We start from the raw sequence: 23,263 nt of genomic DNA, 5'->3' as shown, positions 1-23,263 counted from the left end.
TAGCTGTGTCTGTGAGTGAGAGTGCACTAAGACAGAAGTTCTCTTTCTGCATGGTCATAATAAATGTGAACGTAATTGGCAATTTGAGTAGGCTATTTATATTTATTTCAGTTAGTGATTATTAAGTAGCCTACTTAATTCTGGCATTAAGGATTTTACTCAAAAGATGCGGACTGTTTTTGCTGTTTAAGTGACAGAATACCTACTGGTGCAGAAACGGTATGTAGATGTTTATCAGTTGTTTGGCTTTGAATTGATGTATATGAAAATTATGCGATTCATGTAGTTTTTGGAAGGTTACTTTATCAAAAGGATAACACATGACTGACTGGTTTTGCAGTTTTCTTGTGCCTGTCTTATGTGCTGCAATAAGCAAAAGCTTCGATCAATCAGTAAATGAATCCATCCCCGCTGCATTTGAAAAAAAAATTGAACATGTATTTCTAATTAGCCTAAAAGGTTTACTGTCCGGTGTCTTAGTTCAACCGTTTTCCGTGTTCACATGAATATGAAATTCATACCCTGGGTGCCCTTCCGAACTTAGTCCCGCCCACAACATTTGAGGTCGGGAAGTTCGGTCTGGCATTGCTCCATTGTGGAGCAAGTATGCTCGCCCTAGATCGGGCGGACCAATCAAATCGGGCTTTACGATGATGGACAGGTGAGCAACAGCGCCTGGTCTATCAAGTCATCTGAGCACGATTAGATTAGGCTTATGTTTGAAACAAAAACGCTGGGGCTAGAAGGATGCATGGCTTTTAAGACCCCATATGGAAAATGTATATTATTTAATGAGGTTTTATCACTGAAAATGATTATTTCTGAAAACTTTGGCCAAAGTTGAGATGTGGGAAAACTTGTGGTTTCACTTTCATCAAGGGAAAACAGCGCTGTTGCATTGCAACATGTTCCCTCGTTTGTTTGAAATCTCTGATTGACCACCTGTTCGAGGGATTTGCGACAGCCTTTCCCAGCTGTTTAACATTTTTGGAGCATATCAGTGTTCAACAGAATTATTTTTAAAAACGGAGGGGATATAGGCTATCAGTTTTTTCCTAATAGCCTACCCTACTACGTATCTTAGATTTCGCTAATTGTTGTAGACTAGGAGTTATTGACTTTTACAAAAGACCGGAAAACAATGTTAAGGCATTTGTGGAGAAGAAGGATGGTTCGTGTGTTTTCTTCCTACACCTCACGGTAAGCTATTTCGTTGCTCTGATTGGTTAGGTCTATCCAATTGAGTGCAGAGGCATTTCCCCCCCTGTATCGGTTGAAACACGCCCCATAATTATGTCCCAATGGAGCAGTATCAGACTCATATTCTGACTAGAATTGAGTATGACTTCGTCAGGCTATGAAATTCAAATACTATTTAAACATTGATACATCGATCTCCTAATTGAACTTTTTCCCTTTTTTTCCCCCCATCTCTCCCTCTCCTACTGCATATTCTCTCTCTCTCTCTCTCTCTTGCATATCATCTCCAGGATGATGACCTGGAAGAGGGGGAGGTCAAAGACCCCATGGATCGCAAGATTCGACCCCGTCCCACCTGCAGGTTCTTTATTAAAGGTATGTCCTTGGAGGATGTTAGGAGCTGTACATTGGTGAAAGATGTGGAGAGGCTGTGTGCCACAAAGAAGAAACTAATGCTGGTTTGCTCTGCAGGTGTGAATTTCACACCAGCAGCAAAAAATATGTGCAGGCTAATGTTTTAAGAAAAGAAAAAAATCAATCATGTATGAAAATAGGCCTGATATTTTGCATGGTGAAAAGATACTCTTAAAGGTAGGAAAGGGAACACTGGAAAACGCAGCCAGAGAAGTTAAGATTTAGTTGAAGTTTACAACTGAAAAAATCCCACTCCTGCCCACTGGCTTCCCCCTCCAGCCACTCCTTCACAGCACCAGAACGTGATTTGCGAGAGCATTCGTCCACACTCATGAGTCAGCAGTGAGGCTGGCATCACCTCCAAGCTGAAATACAGCAACCATGGCGTAAATGTCCACGCCTTCAACCTCCTTAGTTGTCTCCATGCCTCCTTTCCACTCAACGAGTTCCTCAGCTCTAATGTTTCCAGATGACAATATATCTTCCTCAGCCGGAGGGACTAGCTCATCCAGGGCTGGCTGCAAATGTTATTCATTTTGGGCTACAATTTCATGTATGGCACCCATCAGATTTAAACCTATGATTTTCAGCATGCTAGTTGAATTGTGTACCACTATGCTACAGAATAATTTCTTAATCGCTAGAGCTACCTTGTACATAGGGAGGCTGCAATCACTCGCATGCAGTGCATGTAGGAGCTGAGTGCGTGCCGTGCGTGTAGGCAAGTTGAGTTGATAGACAGATTAGTAACCGATCATTTGTGACAGCCCATTCAAAATGATTGAATGGGCTTTTAATAGCCCTGCAGCTTCCACAGATGACTGATATCTTTGGTTTTTGACGTCGGAGCATTTCATTAATTTGGTTGCTATCAGAGATGTAAAGAGGATTTCAGGTAATAACTAAAAAATGCTTCAGAAATTATCTATCAGAATTCCCTGACCCATCCTATCTTTAATAGAAATATTAAGTTTGCACTTGTCAATTTCAACAATGTAAATATAAAGCCTAAGTATCTTTCAGTTGTGCTACTTGTTGCTGTTTTCTTCCAAATTGTGAGTCAAGGTGTGTTGTAGCATTTCATCACTAGGGGGTGCTATAGTCAAAAACAAGGTGATGTTGTTTCTGATCCGTTGGATGACTTATGAACCTAATTGGGCTCCTTTTACTGCCAAGCATTTTTTAATGTTCCCCTATGTTTTAGCTTATCATTTTCAATAATCATGGATGATTGCTGTGAAAGTATACACTCATCATTTCATGGTGAAAATAGGATTTATGGGCAGGATTTTTTCCTCTCTTAATCTTTCTCTATGGCTGTATTGCTGTTGAACTCTCTATGTGAGCAGCATAATATTCTAATAATAATAATAATAATATAATACAATTTATTTATATAGCACTTTTCAAGCACAAAGCACAAAGTGCTCTACAGACAAACAAACAAACAAAACAAAGCAAAAAACAAAATAATAATAATAATAATAATAATAGTAATAATAATAATGATAAAATAGTAAACTACCAAACTACAAACTTAACTAAATATATATATAAAAAAAGAAAATAGGAAAAGTATACAGTATAGTACCCAAGACAAAATAAACAAACAGAAATGATGATGATGATAATAAAAGAGCAGAGACATGAGTGGAATCATTCACTATTTAAGGAAAGCAATTTTATATAAGTGGGTCTTTAGACTAGATTTGAAAACAGCCACTGATGGTGCAGATTTGATGTTATAAGGGAGGCTGTTCCAAAGCTTGGGTGCTCTAACTGCAAATGATCAGTCACCCCTAGTTGACAGTTTACTTTCTGGAACAACTAAAAGTCCCAGGCTGGAGGATCTGAGGGGCCGAGTCGGACAGTAGGGGGTTAATAAATCTTTTATTAGTATATATTATAATAGTCAGGTGCCAAACCATGTAATGTTTTATAGTTAATAAGGAGGATTTTAAAATCAATCCTAAAACTCACTGGCAACCAGTGAAGATTGGCCAGAACTGGGGTGATGTGTTCCCTAAATTTAGACTTTGTCAAAAGTCTGGCTGCTGAATTCTGAACAGTCTGTAAACGAGAGATGGAATGACTATTTAAACAGGTGAATAAGGCGTTGCAGTAATCAAGTCTAGATGAGACAAATGCATGTATAATTCTCTCTGTGTCCTTTAAAAAAAGCATAGATCTGATTTTGGAAATGTTTCTCAGTTGATAATTGCAGGACAAGGAGTTTTACATGTTGGTCTAATTTTAAATCTGTATCAAATAAAACCCCTAAGTTTCTAGAAGTAATCTTGTTATTTGAGGCTAAATTTTCAAGAAAAGTCTTCGCTTGATTATAGACTTTGTCAGGGCCAATGAAAAGGACTTCTGTTTTGTCAGAGTTAAGCTGTAGGAAATTCTGTGACATCCAGTCTTTCACATCAGCTATGCAATCCTGCAGTACAGTTAGCTTGTTAAGCATGTTTGGTTTGACTGAGAGGTACAACTGTGTGTCATCAGCATAGCAGTGAAATTATATGTTATGGCGGCGAATTATGTGGCTTAGAGGTAATATATAAACAGGGAAAACAATATTGGTCCTAAAATTGAACCTTGGGGAACACCGCAAGTAATAGCTGAGGTAGAGGAAGTAAAATTACCTATTGAAACAAAAAATGTCCTGTTGGACAAATAGGTTATGAACCAGTCCAAAGCAAGACCTGTTATGCCAACCCATTCTCTTAGTCTTCTAATTAAAATAGCATGATCAATGGTATCAAAAGCAGTGGTGAGATCCAGCAACACTAAAACAGAGTGCTCACCAGAATCAGCTGCCATTAGTAGATCATTGGTTACCCTGATAAGAGCAGTTTCAGTGCTATGCATAGGATGAAAACCTGACTGAAATTTCCCCAGGATGCTATTGCCCTTTAACACTTCAGAAAGTTGCATCAAGACCACCTTTTCCAGAATTTTGGAGATAAAGGGCAATTTAGAGATTGGATGAATTTTTTTTAGAATGGAAGGATCAAGGCCAGGTTTCTTTAGGAGGGGCTGGACACTGGCTGTCTTGAAAAGGTCAGGGACACACCCTGAGGAAAGAGAATTATTTAAGATTGATAGCAGACTAGGGCCTATAGCACTAAACACTTTTTTGAGAAGAGTGGCTGGTAAAATGTCTAAAGGACTAGATGAAGGATTCATTGCTGCAACAATGTCAGTGAGAGTCTGTATAGAGATAGGTCTAAAATAGCTCAGGTTATCAGGGCAAGATGGGGGACATGGAACATTAGCAAGAGACATCGGAGATGGGATATTTGACCTAATATTAGCAATCTTATCAATAAAAAATGATAAAAACGTTTCTAACTCATCAGCAGAGGATGCCAATACAGTGGCGGGAGTAGGATTCAGGAGGCGATCAATAGTATTGAACAGGAATCAACTGGGAGAACACTGTCAAAGATGACACAGTAGTGGTCTGATACCAATATGTCTTTCACTAAAACATTGTTCAGCTCTAAGCCAAGAGAAAAAACTAAATCTAAAGTATGCCCATGTTTGTGAGTTGGATTCTAGTATGTATACACTGTATATGTTCGATTAGTTTTACATGATGCATTATCCATATCCTTCATACACAACCGGCCTCCATGCCCTCAGTTCAGTTGCTTGAGATACCGTATTTTCCGGACTATAAGTCGCACCGGAGTATAAGTTGCACCAGTCAAAAAATGTCTCATGAAGAGGAAAAAAACATATATATATATATATATATATATATATATATATATATATATATATATATAAATATATATATGTTGCACCTGAGTCGCAGGACCAGCCAAACTATTAAAAAAAGTGTGCCTTATAGTCCGGAAAATACGGTAGCTTGAATGTGTAGAGCAGGGGTCTCCAACCTTTCTGGGAATGAGGGCTACCTGAAGACACAAAATCATATGCCGGGCACCGTTTTGGAGACCACTGGTGTGAGTATGTAAAATGCATTTTTGTTATGATGTGGCTGAATGCTCTTGATGCCCTCTAGGGGGCAGCATTGCACAGCATCTTATACAGTTACAGATGGCCTGACGACAAGGGTGCTACTGCTGTTCCGCATTTGCATGTCTGGTGGTGTAAGAAAAGTTCAGAAGCAGGGCTTCACCTAACTAACCATTATTTTTCATAATTGATTAGTCATTCTTGATTAATTAGTTATTAATAAATTGTGAAAAAAATGTTGATCAGTGTTTCCTAAACACCCAAGATTTGGTCATCAAATGCCTTGTTTTGTCCACACGCCTAAACATATTTAGTTTACGATCATAGAGAAGTAAGTAAATCAGAAAAAAATATTAAAGTTTAAGAAGCTGCAATCATTCAATCAATACATTTTGTGATTTTACGATGAAGTGATTAATAATGATTAATGGTGGTTGACAACTAATTGATGAATTGAATAATTGCTGCAGTCCTACTCAGAAAATGTAGTTTACTTGAAACATAGTAGTAATGTAGTAAACCATGAACTGTATCATGAGGTGTTGTCCAATGGAATTAGTTGTGTACTGACGGGTTGACAGCTTGTTTCGTCTTCACCCCTGGAGTGACATTTTTCTTGTCTGAGGGAAAAGGTTATGAACTATGGTGTTCTAGACTAGATCTTTCTGAAAGAAGATCTAGGTGGGCGGGGCCAATCTAGGGCAATGTTCCACATTATTGTGGTTTTGGCAATGTTTCCATTGATACTGGGTTACACTGGTTATGTGGTTGCCCAGCAACATTGCTCAAAAAGTTACCCCATCTGTCATCACCTTTACATGGTAAATAAGAGGCTAAAATGGGCAAATATTTTCCTGGATGTAAAGAAATCTGTACTCAGATTTCTCCACAGGCAAAATGCAGTGGCAAGCCATAGATTCCCGACCCCTGCACTACAGCAAAGCAAATAATGATGCCTTCAATGTTATAGAACAGTAGCAGAAGTTCAGTTCTTTACACATGCTCTGTTTCTGATAGAGATTGCATTGCCTTATGTTATGTGAATAGAGTAATACATTTTTCTCTCATTCTTTCTCTCTTTTTTTTGTGTTTGTGTGCTGCAGGGAACTGCACCTGGGGTATGAACTGCAGGTTCATCCATCCTGGAGTGAACGATAAGGGGAACTACTCCCTAATCAGCAAACCAGATCCCTTCTCCCACAACGGGGGCCCGCCAGGTGGACCCCATCCCCTCATGCCTGCCAGTCCTTGGGTGGGTGTTCACCCCTCGGAGAGTTGCACAACGTTTCTCAGTCCAACACAGTATTTGTGTTATTCTGTGCTAATGGTTTTGGAATGGGAGGAATTGTAGCTTATGTGTTTTCAAAAAGGCTTCCACCATGAGTAAACTAATGTATTGATTGACCCCCCATTCTGTCTTTCTTTGTCATGGTCAGGGTGGCCCGGCTGTTGAGGAGCTTCCCCCACCTCCACCTCCTCTGGACCCCCCAGTGGAAAGTGCATGGGAGCGGGGCCTGAGACACGCCAAAGAGGTATTGTTAACATTTCATATGTTGTGTTTGCATTTCAGGTTAATCATGTGTAAGCATTTCATCACAGTTTTTAGATGTGCAGATAGATATGCATACATCTCAAGGATGCCCTCCAATCTGGTTTGGTCATGGCTAGTCTAGTCAGGAGAAGACAGCTTCTGATGGTGCCCAGCTTCATTGAGTATTTTGACCCTTAAAGGTTGTATCAGCGATTGCAGGCCCAAAAAAGCCCCAAACATAAATGATCACATTCATCTAATCTTTTCTAACGATCTGCTAGCTGCCCACCCCATAAGCAGGCCTTCAAAAAACGCGTCTCTGTAGGCAGCAAAACAATTGCTAAATATAGCCGCAAGCGGCAATGGCGGGCCCGAGCACCTGCGGGCCGCAACCCGTGACGATTCGGAATCCAACAAAGCACCAACGTGATGCGTTTGTGAAATGTACATATTTGATGCCTGTGCTATTTGTTTTTGCATTTTATTTTCTGACACATTTACTTGCAGTGTTTCCCACAGAATTGGATTCAATTTGTGCCGGTAGCTGACTTTGACAACTGGGGGGTTGTTAAAATAAAGGTTCGTACTTCTCCTTGGGACAAGCACTTTTGAATTTACATCGGGATTTTGCAAACATTCAGTGTCAGAGTCAATAAAATGAGCCCTTCAACGAAATTGACAAGCAGCTGTAAGTAGGCTAGACTAAGCATGTTAAATTCGACATCCAAACAGTATTCTAACGTTAGCTTTGAGATACTGTATGATTTCATAACTTAACTTAGTTTAGTCTCTTCAATGTAGCCTACCATGTTGTGATAAGACCTTAGCGGAGTTCACTTAAATGCAGCAGTTTTGAACAAATTTGCGCAGCATGGTCACGATGCGAAGCGGATTTAAAGGGGAACTTGGCAACTATTTCAACGTAATAAACCCGTTTAGAAATCATTTGGATGGTTAAATGACCTGTTCCGGTGAAAATGGTGACTTTTCCCGCTGCCCCTAGCGTCCCCAGGCGGAAAAACCAACCTTGCAACATTGAGACTACCGTCCGGAAAGAGAGTGAGAAACAAGAAACTTCGTTTTAAATCGTGTTTCTTACCTTGTAACATCCACATTGTCTGCCGAACTTATGCTAACCGCTTTGCTAGCTTGTAAACAAATCCATGTGCTTTATCGTTACCTTTTTCCACAGTTTGAAATAGCATAATGCACAATTTCTCCAGCAGAGGGGGAAATCCTGCCAAGTTTCCCTTTAATAGCAATTTAGCCAGACGTCTTCTATGCAATGCTTCTATGTGGCAACAACAATCCTTCAACAATCGTGAATATTTTGTTAAATGTACATGCAGAGGAACCGTCTAGCAGGAGTATGTTAAAATTGATCATGTGACATCAGTGTAATTGCCATTCTTTCTGTTGCCAGGTGGTGGCACTATGCCAAATATGCGTTATGGGCATGTGAATATCATCACTACCATGGTATTCAAAGAACTGAAATTTAAAACATTTCAAGCCATGCATAGTGAATTAAGACACATTTATTGTTTATGTGGAAGGGTATTAAAATGCATAGTTTCGCCATTTCGTCAAATTACAACATATCAAAAAAAGCTTCACAATTTTGAATCAGAAGCATATTGGCATCATGTATACCAACTTTAAAATTAATCGGATCAACCGTCTTGGAGGAGTACGTTAAAATTGATCATGTCCACAATGCACAAAATCCCAATTACCTCACTTCCTGTGGGCGTGGCTAATGGCATGTTAATACAAAAGTTGATTGTTTTTGGGAGTTACATACACCCACCAAATTTGGTGTGTGTATCTAAAACTATATGCCAACCACAAGTCACAGTGACATAAGGGGGCACTATGGAGTTCCTGGGCCAAGCCCAGTGCCAAGGCTTTTCCCCTGTGTATTCATGGTACCTCTTGAAGTGTGTGCTAAATTTCATGCGTTTTCACCGGTGGGAAGCACCTCTTTTGGCATCACAATTCATCACATAGAGCTGCACAGTCCCGCCCACAGCCAAAATGCGGTTAGGTGCCGGATGTAAGATTCCCATTCATTTGTCCCATTGACGTTTGGAAAAATCCGTATCTAAAGAGTTTTACAGCATGGCTTAGGCTAACCATTATCTCAAAACAAGGTTAGTGCCCCATGAACTATTGACGTCTATATGAGCATATACAATCGCTTAGTACAGCCGTAGCTGGTTTTAAGTCTACCACGTGCAGTTAAATTTGTATGGCTTATACCGCAATTGTCAATGGAGAAATTGCATTGAATTTTTACTTCCGGCATCGGCTGTGGGCGGGACTGTGCAGCTCTATTTTAGTCTGCACAAAATCCCAAATACCTCATTTCCTGTTGGGCATGGCTAATGCATTGTACATACGAAAGTTGTTAATGTGTGTGCCAAATTTCAAGACTTTTCACCCATCTTAACCACTTCAAAAAACTCGTACTCGTAATAATAATAATCCTTACAAAAACAATAGGTGCTCGGGCCCTAATAACCCTTACAAAAACAATAGGGCCTTGCGCCCTTCGGGTGCTCGGGCCCTAACAACAAGTGTTGTCAACCACTCAAAGGCAAAATAAAGTGTTCCAACCAATTACCGACGAGATGCACGTTCAGGAGAATTTCAATCGCACGGGGGGGAGTAGGGAGCTAGCTCTCTGTTTTGTTTGAACGTCAACAGAAGTGACGTTACCCCGCCATCGCTGATACAACCTTTAACTACAGTACTCTCAGGTTGTAGCATCAGTGGAGGCCAACTCACTGTGCCTCTCCTCCAACTGGAGGCTCTTTCAGTGGATTATTTCGTCCCGGGTAGAGATTTTGGCACACATCCCACGTTGTTCAATGAGGTCATATTAGTCTATAACAGTTGATATTCTCCGCTAAATGAAGTGCATACAAATCTTACCCAGGACCTAGACTACATGGCACTGCACCTTGCTGTGTTTGGAAAAAATGTCTTTACATTGTCTTGCACCAACATTGCTGCCCGAGCGGTACCGAGTCGCAAGTCTCTCAGCTACACCAACAGGTGTGCTTTGTGTGTTCTGGTGGATGATAAATGGAGTGATGCGATGATCCAACTCATCAAACTTCCCAGCAGAAATGCAAAAGTACTCGTGGTGTTTCTCATCTAACAGCCGCATCTTTTGCACATAAGTGTGGAACGCTCCTTCACTGGCTTCTTCACTGGGTGCAACGGTTCAGGTAGGGCTAGTTATTTAGGGGAGTGGCCACCAAGTTTCATGTTCCCTGGTGTTTCAGTAACCCGGGAATCACTGACCAAAATTGATGACGGTAAAAAAATATATATATATTTATTTTATATTTTAAATGACTTGTCCTGATTCTTCCTGTGGATCTTATTGGGCACTGAGGAAGAAATAATTTCATCGCTAGTTTTTCCATGATTACTATTTCAATTGTTTCATATCAAAATTCACTACTTAATTATGTGTTTTATGTAGTTTGTCGAGGACAGGTTCAGACACGTCATATCCATAACGCCAGTTTTTCCTACATAATGCATTACGAAAATGACGCATAGTTTCAAAAACACACGTTTTGTGTTCATTCAAGTCTCCTTCATGCTACATATATCATAGGTTCGGCAGTTTCCTTAAAAATTCACAGAGTTTGTAGAAAACCTGTAATCTTTCACAAAAGTGTGTCCATTTCATGTCACATCCATGCTGGATGCTGATAAAATGCCTTGTATTCTTAGGATGAAATTGATAATATGAAATTTGAGGATTTCTCAGTATTCAAAGGACAGAGGTTACATTTAAAAGTTATGCAAATGTATTCACTGATACTAATTTTGCCCCCACTCTAAGGCATTTTGTTTACCAATATGAGTCCAATTGTCACATCCATAACGCTGGAACTGCCCTATACCATTTCCTTAAAGGAGAAATTCGGTGTGATATTGATCTAAAGTGTGTTGAAACATGATACCGAGTGTGAACTTTTGTCTCATAGCTCATCTCTGCTTGTCCCCTGCACTCCGAAATCTGGCGCTATTTAGCCAATGCTGCCAACAGGTTTTCGATGGGGGTACCATGGGGGTGAATCATACCTGTTCATTCGTACTCGAGCGACGAGTATGAATGTACAGGTATGATAAGGGATCAGATTCTAAAAATAATTCTGTGGAAATGCAGGAGATGAGCTATGAGACAAAAGCTCACACTCAGTATCATGTTTCAACACACTTTAGGTCAATATCACACTGAACTTCTCCTTTAAGGGACTAATCCTGCCTGGGTTGTTCAATGTCCCCCTTGTTGAATGCCTCCACCACTTCTTTTGAACTCATAAACTTCACTCATTTGTCTTCACCTGATAGGGATTTGGTGATGCAGGAAGGGTTCTTGATAGACTGCGCCCCCATTCTCTCTGGGCCTTCTCCCATCCTTTTTACAATTACATTCACATGTATGCATTTGTCAGATGCGTTTATCCAAAGAAACTTACAGCAATAGAATAATATTCAACATTTTAACAATTAAATATTTTAACATTGAAGCTACAGCTACAACAACAGAATAACATTTAAGCTACAGTGCAGAGGGGACTATAACTAAGAATTACCACTGTATGCATCTGTCAATACTAGTAATAGAGGATAGGAGTGCTAACATATTAAGTACTGGTTAAAGTATGGAGGAGGAGAAGTACTTTTCTCCATCTGATCGCCTTTGCTCTCCGTACTCTGATGGGCTCGTAGTAGGCTGGATGTTAATTCCCTGATGTCCTCATTCTTATTAGGCACTTTTCCAGGTGAATAATATTCAAATTATGTCCTATGACTAATATAATACTATACTCTGATTGAATTTTCTCTCTTTTTTCTAGATTAAGTGTTGGCCTAAACACAGTTTGTTTATGTTAGTGTTTGACCCACTATGACCCAACTGTAGAAGTATAATGCATTTGTACTCCCTACCTCTTGGACCATTGTAAAAGATAGGTGTCATGGATTTCCTTTTGGCATTCTTGCAATCATCCCAGCAGGTCTGCGGGTATCTTCTTAATTTAGGGTGCTGTTTGTAGCTGCTGGGATTGACCAAAACCTTTCCCCCTGCCTCTCTCGCTGTGCTGTCCCAGGTGCTGAAGAAGGCCACCATCCGTAAGGAGCAGGAGCCCGACTTCGAAGAGAAGCGCTTCAACGTGACCATTGGCGAGGATGAGCGCGAGTTCGACAAGGAGAACGAGTTCTTCAGGGAGCGTGGCTACCGCATCACCCGTGAGATCCGAGAGCCAGGGTGAGACCTCAGGCCGCAGTCCGTTAGTTGGTGATGCGAGTCGCCATAGCAGAGAATGGTATTTCCATAGCAACATGGCAGAGGAGGGCATTACCCAGTCAACACAGCAGAAGATGGCTCTGGCAGAGCAACATAGCAGAGAATGGCATTAGTAAAGTGGAATACTATAATGTAAAATAAACAGAAGCAATCATTTATCAGCGGTTTGTTTGCACATGTAGGTCATCAGTCTTTATAGTGATGACCGTAGTGACCAAAGTGATCATGGAAAATCTTGAAAAGTCATGGAATTGTAAAATCCCATTTCCCAGCCCTGGAGAAATCATGAAATTCATTGAAAGTTTGGGAAAAGTCATGAAATTTAATTTAATCATACCAGGGACATTGGTAGGAGATAATGAACATATCACAAGAATTCAATCACATCCTTCTTAGACCTAGAATGGTAGGGAGTAGGAGATATGATCCAATTTGTTATTTAAAGGAGCACGCCGACTTCTTTGGACTTCAGCTCGTTCACTGTATTCCCCAGAGTTAGATAAGTCGATACATACCCTTCTCATCTCCGTGCGTGTAGTTACTCGGTCTGATGCACCCATCGCTAGCTTAGCTTAGCACAGGTGTCTCGAAGTGACCAACTCCAGTAGCCTTCACCTCCCAATAGTGACAAAAGAAATCCAACATTTTCTTATTTACATGCTGTGATTTGTATAATTACAACTTGTACAAATAACAATTGTCAAATGAGAAACAGCCATTTTGTAAGCATACATACATACTAGAACTATTTGGGGTTTGAAGAAATAACACCGGAGCTTTTCAGGTGCTGCCTGCAGATCACTCCGCCCAAGTAGCAGTGCTTCGCCTGAATGTGAGCATAGTAGCAAGTATGCATATGCTTACAAAATGGCTGAACTATATGTTTATGTGAGCATAGTAGCAAGTATGCATATGCTTACAAAATGGCTGAACTGTATGTTTATGTGAGCATAGTAGCAAGTATGCATATGCTTACAAAATGACTGAACTATGTTTATGGTACTTCTGAATGACTCCAGTACAGCTTGTTGCTTTGGTGTAATCTAGACATGTTGCCGGAAATGCTCAAGGTCAGTGGTTCTCAAACTGTGGTACAGGTACCACTAGTGGTATGCGAACTCTCGCTAGTGGTATTCAGACAGGGAGCCTCCAAGGTGTCTTTTCATACTGGTTAGCGCTTCAGACCTGTTACCGGAGGGTTGCCGGTTCGAACCCCGACCAGTAGGCACGGCTGAAGTGCCCTTGAGCAAGGCACCTAACCCCTCACTGCTCCCCGAGCGCCGCTGTTGTTGCAGGCAGCTCACTGCGCCAGGATTAGTGTGTGATTCACCTCACTGTGTGTTCACTGTGTGCTGAGTGTGTTTCACTAATTCATGGATTGGGATAAATGCAGAGACCAAATTTCCCTCACGGAATCAAGAGTATATATACTTATACTTAAACTCTACCGTTTTTAAATTGTCCTAAAATTGTTTTTTTGCTTTAAAACTTATACTGTTTACCATGTTGTTAGTCGCTTTGGTTAAAAATGCGTCAGCCAAATGTAATGTAATGTAATAATGGTGGTACTTGGAGAGCCAAATGTTTTCGTAGGTGGTACTCATTGTGAAAAGTTTGAGAACCACTGCTCTAGGTGCAGCAGAGGATTTGAACTACCTAACAAGCGTGTATGCCTCTGCCTCCATCTTATTGTTTGGCAATGGGATCAATTTGTAGTCTAACGTAAGTGTAAGTAAAACACGAGGACGTTCACAGGAAAAAGGATGTTTCTTTGGTTAATGCAGCTTAAATCTTTTCAGTAAAAAGCGTTGACGAAGCATGTGAAAAAAATACATCCTTCGGGCATAGACCTTGTTGACTGAACTTCTCCAACTCTTACCATATGCCTTGTTTCAAAGTCCCTCCTACACGGCTTCTAATACCATTGTGCGTGCGTGTGTGTGAGAGTAATGAGGTGAAACCCATTAGGTTTCACTGACCTGTGGGTGGCTTGAGTCAGTGGCACACCTGTTTGTATCTTTTCATATCCTCCTCCTCCCCCACTCTTTGAAAGAAAGAAAGATTAAATGAATGATAATTTCTCATGCTTGCTTTCACAGGGACATAGAATTCAGAGAGCTCGGCTATGGGTGAGTACAATGGCCCAGTCTGTTTGTGTATTAGCTCCTCTCACGATGTCATCTCCAAATGTTCAGTACGCCACGTACTTACCACCTGTCATCAATGCAATCAAAGCTGTTCTGGCACGTTTTTTTTTTTGTGTGTGTTTTTTTTTAATGTTCTGGAACAGAAATGTGTATTTGAATAATGATAACTGGTTACCGGTAATAATGTTTTTTATTATTATTATTACAACGGTTACAATATGCAGATTTTGGACTTAAGACATTTTTATGCCATCTGGGGCCGTATTCACAAAGCCTTTTATCTTACCACTAGGAGTACTCCTAAATCGCACTAAAAAGCAAGCAATGCGAAGGACGGAAGATGATGAATAGCTGAATAAAAAGGCCAAGCCTAAATGAATAAAGAGTAAGGCAAAACAAATAGCCTAGTAGCCTAATGAAACATAGGCCTACGGATTGATGCAGTATCTTTGCAACATTATTAAATTAATCTTGTCACCATATGCCTACGTTTGCAAAGAGGAGAACATTTAAATTTGATTCACAATGAAATGTTACATTTAATTTACATGTTAACAATGAGTAGTTTTGGTTGTTGGTGGCGTTATTGCATCCCTTATATGCCTACAATGCGAAATTGTTCCCTCACGATTGGAAGCTCCTGTAGCCGCATACGCATTTCAAAACATCGCAACGTTAAATGCCACAAAAAGCAGTTTGTGAATAGGTCTTAGTGAGTTAGGAGTCCTCTCGACTTCTTTTAAGCTGTGTTAGGTGCTACTTTTAGGTCTAAAATGCTTCGTGAATTACTTTTAGTGAAAAAAAATTAGGAGTCCTAAAGTTAGGAGTGACACGCCCATTATTTTTAAGAGTTGCTCCTAAATTCGCCACTTAGGAGCTACTTTGAGCCTTAAAAGTCTTTGTGAATACGGCCCCTGATGTCATATCACATATCCCTACATGGAACATTATCAACCGTTGTTTTTATTTGGTTCTAACCTGTTCGGCCATTTTAAGGTGGAAGGCAAAATTGGAAACATTAAAATACTGATTCTGCTCGGAACGAACCAAATGAACGAACCAAATTGACTCCTCCATTAAAGGCACTCTTAAAAGAGTGTTTTTACCTTAACATAACATTTCCAAAATCATTTTGATGGCACATAACCTCATCACAACACTGCCCCCCACCGCCTCCCCTCTTCAAAATCGTTATTGAGCAAAAGACATATTTAGTTAGTTTATTATTGCACTTCTCAACTGTAGGGGGACCCTGAGAGCAAATCCTCTTTAGTGCTGCTTTAACACAAAAGTAACTTTTGAGGAGAGTTTTGAAAATGTAATGAGTAGAAAGTACAGATAATTCTGTGAAAATGTAGGGGAGAACAAGTGTAATGTTGTTGGAAAAATACATTTGTTGGAAAAATAAATACTCCAGTAAAGTACAGATACCTGAAAATGCAAATTAAGCACAGTACTTAAGTATTTGTACTTAGTTACTTCCCATCTCTGTGTGTGTCTGGGTCTGTTCCTGTGTTTGTACACATTTGTGTTTTTGAATGTTTGTTTTTGTGTGCTTGTGTGGCACCTTGACAGAAATGACCCTTACGCCGACCCGTACTACGACTATGAGATGGAGGCCCTTTGGAGAGGAGGCCAGTATGAGAACTTCAGAGTGGAGTACTCTGAGACACCTTTACCATACCACTACCCAGTGAGTGCACTCACTTAGAGTTCCCCAAAATGCTTTAGTGCTCGAAATGCAATGCTACAACTGAATATCTGTGTGTGCAGGAGCCTTGGCCTTGGCCAGACCCCAGTGGAACAGACCCTCGTGGAACGACACACCGCAGGGGAGCGCGGACGCCACCACCGCTGAAAGGGAACGTCGACAGCTGGAGCCGAACGCCAGCGGCGAACGCAACGAGCGGAAGGAGCGTCTGCGGAGGAAGGAGGAGTGGGAGCGCGACCGGGTGAAGCGCGACGACAAGGAGCGCCCACCCCGCGAGCGTCCTCTTCGAGAGCCACGCGAAAAGAAGGATGACAAGGACAAGCCCAAAGTGCCCCGGTCCCCCGGCGCCATCCCACCCAGGTAAGGAAGACACACCTCCGCACTCCATCTACACCTGCATGCCGTCAGTCACACTGATAACAGAGGCACTGACACAACAATGCAATTATGCCACAAGGCACAGTGCTATGTACACAGTGGGAGGTGTAACCTGTAGAGGTGTAATGTCTAGACAAATGTATATTGTTTGTTCTTTAAACAATCAGCTCAATTGCAGTGTAAACTTTAAATTTACCCTGCGTCTTTTGACATATCCTCACAGCTGATTTGTCACTGAAAATCATACATCAACATAGAAACAGAATGTTGAAACAGAACATAGAAATGATATGCTGAGGATTGGGGAAAAGGTTGAAGAAACACATTGCATTGTGTTACTTACACATATTTTTTTCTTTTTCTTTTTTCTCTCGTGCACAAAGACGCATGCTTCACATCTTAATGTCTTAATGTAGGCCTATTTTTTGAAGAAAGCATTACTTTCCTGGTGTATTAAGTTTAGAATGACAATCATCACAAAATACTGACATGTCTCCTGTAGCCTATTATACATGTGAAATTCAGTCCCAAATTTCTTTGCCATATTTACATTTCCCATAGTTTTCTTTTGAAATTGCTATTGTAAAGGCTGCTATTTGTAAAGCCTTAAGTATACTCTTTTGATCCCGTGAGGGAAATTTGGTCTCTGCATTTATCTTAATCTGTGAATTAGCCTTTGTCGTTTGTGAAGAGTTATCTTTATAGGTGTCAACAATTTCAGTCATAAATGGTGCCCTCTGTTTGATTGAAGTTAATATCAGTAGGGTCTATTTAAGGTTCTATGTTCTAGTAGGGTCTATGTTAAGGTTTGCAGAAAAGAACAGTGCAGCAGTTTTTTTTTTTGGTTTGTTTTTTCCACCGTGTTGCGGGCTGGATCGAAGTAGTGTGAAGGCAGAGCTTGGAGCGACACATTCACAGCTAGAGCCAAGATTCCCTCTGACTGCCAAGGGATGATCCGTGTTTTCCTCCCTTTCTGCCGCCTTTAAAATCGATAGATAAGAACAACATTCCAGAACATGCACCATATGGACCCTTTCAACAATAAAAACAAAAACAATGCTTGAACGTTCTATTTGGGCCCCAATCTACTTCCTCTGCATTAAGATAACATATGGAATGTTAAAAAGGAAGTCTTGTGGGGCCAACTATGATGCTGATAATGGAACTCTCTTGAAAGGGTCTATATCTCTGTGTTGGTCTCTCTTCTCTCTCTCTCTCTCTCTCTCTCTCTCTCTCTCTCTCTCTCTCTCTCTCTCTCTCTGTCTCTGTCATGATCTTTCCTCTCTCTCTCACATGCTCTCTTCCCCAATCCCAAAGTCCGGACTCACAGAATCCAAAGAAAAAGCAGAGGCACTCTGAGGTTGAAAAACTATAAGAAGCCTTTAATTTATCATGGCAAGAACTGTTTAAAAGCACATGGGCCTACGCGTTGCGGCCATATTGGCCTTCGTCCGGACTCAGATTTTTCTGCACGTTCTCACGAAATTCTCAAGGGCTTAGTGCTGTCCCAATGTCGCATTTCAAAGGGCTTGAGGGTTTGAGTATACACTTACCGTGCCCTTTCCGTGAGTCTGCATCAGTGCAGACTTCACCAGAGGGAATTACCCACAGTTCAAAGCGTTGTGATGTCTACCGCAGAGACCATAGGGAAATCCGAAAAACTACAAAGGTAAATAACAGCACGACACACAACCAGCTTGTAAAACAAGAGTTTGAAAAAATGTGGAATCAGGCAGTTGTTGTTAAAATGAAAATTCCCAAACCGGCAAGTCTTTGGTATGGAATGTCACCAATGTAACATGTGATCTGGTGAAGTGCTATTCCAATCCCATTTATACCTATCTGAGCCCATGTGGCCTCACACACTCACTCACTTAGCACCTGAGATCAATTAAGTCTGTGAGTCTTTAGGCATTACTTTGGGATTGTCTCTCTCTCTCTCTTTCTCTCTCTCTCTCTCTCTCTCTCTCCATGCTCTCTCTCCCTGTCTCTCTCTCTCTCTCCATGCTCTCTCTCCCTGTCTCTCTCTCTCTCTCCATGATCTCTCTCCCTGTCTATGTCATCACTCTCTCTCTTTGACCTGGTCATGCTCCCTTTCTTTTTCTCTCTATCCCTCCCCTGTTCTCTCGATCTCTCTCTCTCTCTCTCTCTCTCTCTCTCCATATCTCCATATCTAGCATTGAGTAGAGAAGAGCTCTAGATTGTGAGAGCTCAGTGATGCTCCACAGACCAGCAGGCTGTATGCGAGTCGTGTAGCGACACCGCTCGCCATAGCTGAGAAGAGTACAGAGGCGAGAGGTTGATTTGCATGAGGTTGAAAGCCTGGAAAACCACAGTATCACTAACCTCTCTTGCATGGAGTGTCGGAGGCCTGGGCGAAAAAAAAATGTAAACAGGTGGATGCTTCCTAAGCACTAATGGTGTATTTCAAAATGGATTTTCCCAAGTGTCGTGAAAACTGCAGGATTTTCATTGAAACATGTAGGGCACGTGATGGAGTAATTATGAAATGTACCTCCATTCTTTCTGTTGATGTGGTATTGAACAGGGTGTAGTCAGACTCCTCAGTTGGCTTTTGGAGCATAGAGGCTGAACAGGTGTGAGAGGAAGTATCAACCTTTGACTCATGCAGGTGTGTATGTGAGTGAGTCAGATTATGAGAGATCTGCGGATTCTCTCAATTTTAAGCGTCACATGAAACCTTATTCATGCAGACATGATGAGTCAGGTCATTCATCACTGTGCTATATGGGATGATTTGTGTGGGTGCTTGGATTTGCCAAAGTCATGGTCTCCCCTTCGTTGTTGTCCCTGTTGTTGAGTTAGTATGCTGGTATGCAGTTTGTGTCAGTATGCTGGTTGTTGGCCTGCTGGTTGTTTTCAGGAGACCTTTTTGTTTCTTGCTAAACAAGAGGTTTGGCTGGGAAGGAAGGGAGGAATGTTTTCCATACACTGTATGGTTGCCAGAAACTGTCCATTTTACACATGTTTAAAATTGCAACAACTCGCTCTTTGGCTTGGCATAGGTGTTTTGGGAACCTGTTGAGGTGAAACTAGGAATAATGACTCGCACATGATCAGACCTGAGCCCATGAGCCTTTCTCAAGAGGTGTAAACATAGTGTACTACCGTCTTGTGAAATACATGGATGTGTTCAGCGGTTCAGGATTCTTTGAGTGGCCATTCTGAGGATTTGTGCTGAGAAATTGAACTAAAGTGTTTGGAAAAAAAGTGTGGAAAAAAATGTGGAAAACTTGAAAGGGTCTGAAAACTTTCCATATGCACTATAAAAATGTCAAGTTTTGAGAGAGGAATTGCTGCAGTACATTGACTAAGGAAGGTCTATTTTACGGTCATGATGTAGAACAACTCCACACAAGGGGTAATGCAGTTTTGCGTGGCCCCAGAAAATGATGCTGTTTACAAAGAGCCACTCATGATTCTAATGAAGAATCTAATCAGAATGCAAAGACAATTGCAGTCAAAATACAGAACTTTTACTGTGCAAATTTCACATCTTGTATAAAACCAATACAAAAAGTAGTGCAACTTGCAATAATATACTTTTTTGAAAATTATACAATTTAAAATAAAACCTCTCTGCTAATATGCTTACTCTGTCAAATAGGACTATCAGAAACATGCCTTATTGTTATTGTGTGGTTTACATGACGTTAGTGGTAGGCTAACGTTAACTTCATGTGGATGTCTTGTTAGCCTGTCATGAGCTTCGGTTCGGTTCGCTAGGCAAAACATTAACAAAAAACATGCTTTACTTGCTACCTGGATAATTTCAGCAGATTCTTAAGGTGAGATGAATGATAAGTTCATTAAACTTCACTGTGTTCGGTGGGTTGCTAACTAACGACATAACCTACTAGCCAGCTAGTTACAGCTGTAGAACAATCTCAATAGAATTTTCGTGACGGTAAATCCCTTTCAATGCAGTATCCCTTTACGTTTTTCCTTAACTAAAGAAACAATTTAAGGTATTCTGTGCAACACCCTTAAATAAACCCCTTACCTAAGGAGAAATTAAGCCTTAAGTGTCATACTTCAGGGGAAAAACTTCAGGTGTTTTGTGTTTACCCTCACCATGCCTCGCAGTCGCACCATGCGTGTGTGTGAAAAAAGTCCCGTCTGAAACACTGTTGCGCGGCGCAGCGTTTCAAACGTTGTGTAATCAAATACACCGTTATGGCGGTATATTAAAAATTCATATCATAACGAAAATATACACCGGTATACGGTGTGAACCGGTATACCGCCCAGTACTATTTAGCTTTGATGTTTTTAAGTAGTAAACTTATTAACGTTCAATTGCAAGAGAGTATGCCTAAAAAAAAGAACCCCTTCTACACACATGCATGCACCCTCATCTCGTCCCGCTCACTCTCCCTCACGCACCGCCCGCGTGCACTTCACACACACACACACACACACACACACACATAGGTTGCTAGGTTACCATAGGAAATAGGCTCACCCCAGAAATAATTTTTTAGTAGCCTAATGGTGAAATTATTTGTTAGTAGCCTAATGGTAAATGCTGCAGGTGTAGAAATCTACATAAAACAGATATTTACTTTGAAATGAAACTTGATGTGCATATTAATAAATTAAATTGCTTCCCCTCCTCTTCTACACTAAATGGGTAAATTGCAATAAATGGGCTTAGTTTTGGTGCCAAATGTTGGAGTTTGAATAAATACCTCTGTGCTAATTGCTTGATCATTTTACAGCCACATCATTTGTGCAGCTCACTTCAAAGATAAAAACAGATTTCATAGCCTAATTTACAATGTTTCAATGCAATGTTGCAAAGGAGTGCTTGGAATATTTTTAAAATATTCACTGTCGGATGTGTTATGATGAAATCAGTTAAGTTTTACAGTGCTGTGCTTGTAAATCTTGCTGTCATGTCCATAATGTATTTTTTGCAAATCCTTTGCAACCACATCAACCAGATGGTCGTGTCTGGCCACATACAGTCTTGTAGTTGTAGCATCCGTTTAGTATGTGAGCAACAGTTTCATTTTCTTGCTGAGTTGGGTGTAATATACAGTAGGGTTCGTGCTTTGATGGGTACCATGTTGCCAGATTGTACCTAGTTGGGAGACACACACATACATAAAGACACACACTCACACACACAGTACACATGCACGCAGGCACGCACGCACATACAGTGATGGCCAAAAGTGTTGGCACCCATGCTAAAGTTGACTGAAAAGAGGAATATAAAATCATCTTTTGGAAATTGATCTTAATGCCTTAAGTGAAAAATTAGGAAATATCTAACCTTTAAGGACACCAATTTTCTTAGTGAATGAATAATGTATCATACATAAATAAATGTTCTTCCTTAAAATACAGGGGTCATAAGTATTGCCACCCCTATGTTAAATTTCCATAGAGACAGGCAGATTTTTATTTTTAAAGGCCAGTTATTTCATGGATCCAGAATACTGTGCATCCTGATAAAGTTACCTTGGCCTTTGGAATTAAAATAGCCCCACATCATCACATACCCTTCACCATACCTAGAGATTGGCATGGTGTTATTTCAGTTAGCCTATTTGTTGCTGGTTAGCTGGTTTGTTGCTCATTGAGCTCAATGCAAATCAAACCAGCTAATAGGCTAACTGAAATAACACCATGCCAATCTCTAGGTATGGTGAAGGGTATGTGATGATGTGGGGCTATTTTAATTCACATTTATTTATGTATGATACATTATTCATTCACTAAGAAAATTGGTGTCCTTAAAGGTTAGATATTTCCTAATTTTTCACTTAAGGCATTAAGATCAATTTCCAAAAGATGATTTTATATTCCTCTTTTCAGTCAACTTTAGCATTGGTGCCAACACTTTTGGCCATCACTGTACATGCACACACCCACACTCGCATGTACATACACACATGCACACACACACACACACATAAACACACCCACAAGCACACACATGCAGGCAAGTAGGCACACTCACAGATAAACACACACCACATTACCCCCCCACACACACTCACAAGTGATCACACACAAAAAAACATGCACACACACAAATAAGAAACAAATACATACACGCCCATACAAAAACATGCATGCACACACACACACACACACACACAGACTCACACACACAGTACACACTGGCACGCACGCACATACACGCGCACATACAAGCACACACATGCAGGCACACGCACAGATAAACACGCACACCACATTACCCCGTGCAGTGCTAATGACCCATCGAAACTATCTGTAATGGGTTACAGAACCAGCTAGTAGCAATGGATAAAGTAGTCTAAAACAAACATGAGATCACGTTTGCAAACCATGTTATTTTGAATGAACACCCAGTGCAAGGCACCAAGTTGGCAATGGATTTAGCAGGTTTAGCAATGGATAAAATAGTCTAAAACGCGAACTAAACAAACATGAGATCACGTTTGCAAACCCTGTTAATTTGAATGCACACACAATAAGGCACCCTGCCATCAGTCAAAACAAGACATTCTCGCATTATTCAAATTAATTGCCCAACGAAACGA

At 40.7% G+C, this 23,263-nt stretch overlaps 1 protein-coding gene across 1 annotated transcript in view; it reads left to right on the top strand.

Annotated features, from left to right (window-relative positions):
• zc3h18 (zinc finger CCCH-type containing 18) overlaps positions 1 to 23,263 on the top strand; it is a 54,330-nt gene that overhangs the window by 3,843 nt on the left and 27,224 nt on the right. Inside the window, 8 exon segments of the mRNA XM_048257015.1 lie at positions 1,491 to 1,575; positions 6,705 to 6,853; positions 7,038 to 7,133; positions 12,271 to 12,428; positions 14,567 to 14,596; positions 16,190 to 16,311; positions 16,414 to 16,469; positions 16,471 to 16,685. Of these exon segments, the coding sequence (XP_048112972.1) occupies positions 1,491 to 1,575; positions 6,705 to 6,853; positions 7,038 to 7,133; positions 12,271 to 12,428; positions 14,567 to 14,596; positions 16,190 to 16,311; positions 16,414 to 16,469; positions 16,471 to 16,685 (911 nt within the window).

The sequence above is a fragment of the Alosa alosa genome, chromosome 11, assembly GCF_017589495.1.
Source record: "Alosa alosa isolate M-15738 ecotype Scorff River chromosome 11, AALO_Geno_1.1, whole genome shotgun sequence".
Lineage (NCBI taxonomy): Eukaryota > Metazoa > Chordata > Actinopteri > Clupeiformes > Clupeidae > Alosa > Alosa alosa.
This window is presented reverse-complemented; position numbering and strand designations above follow the sequence as displayed.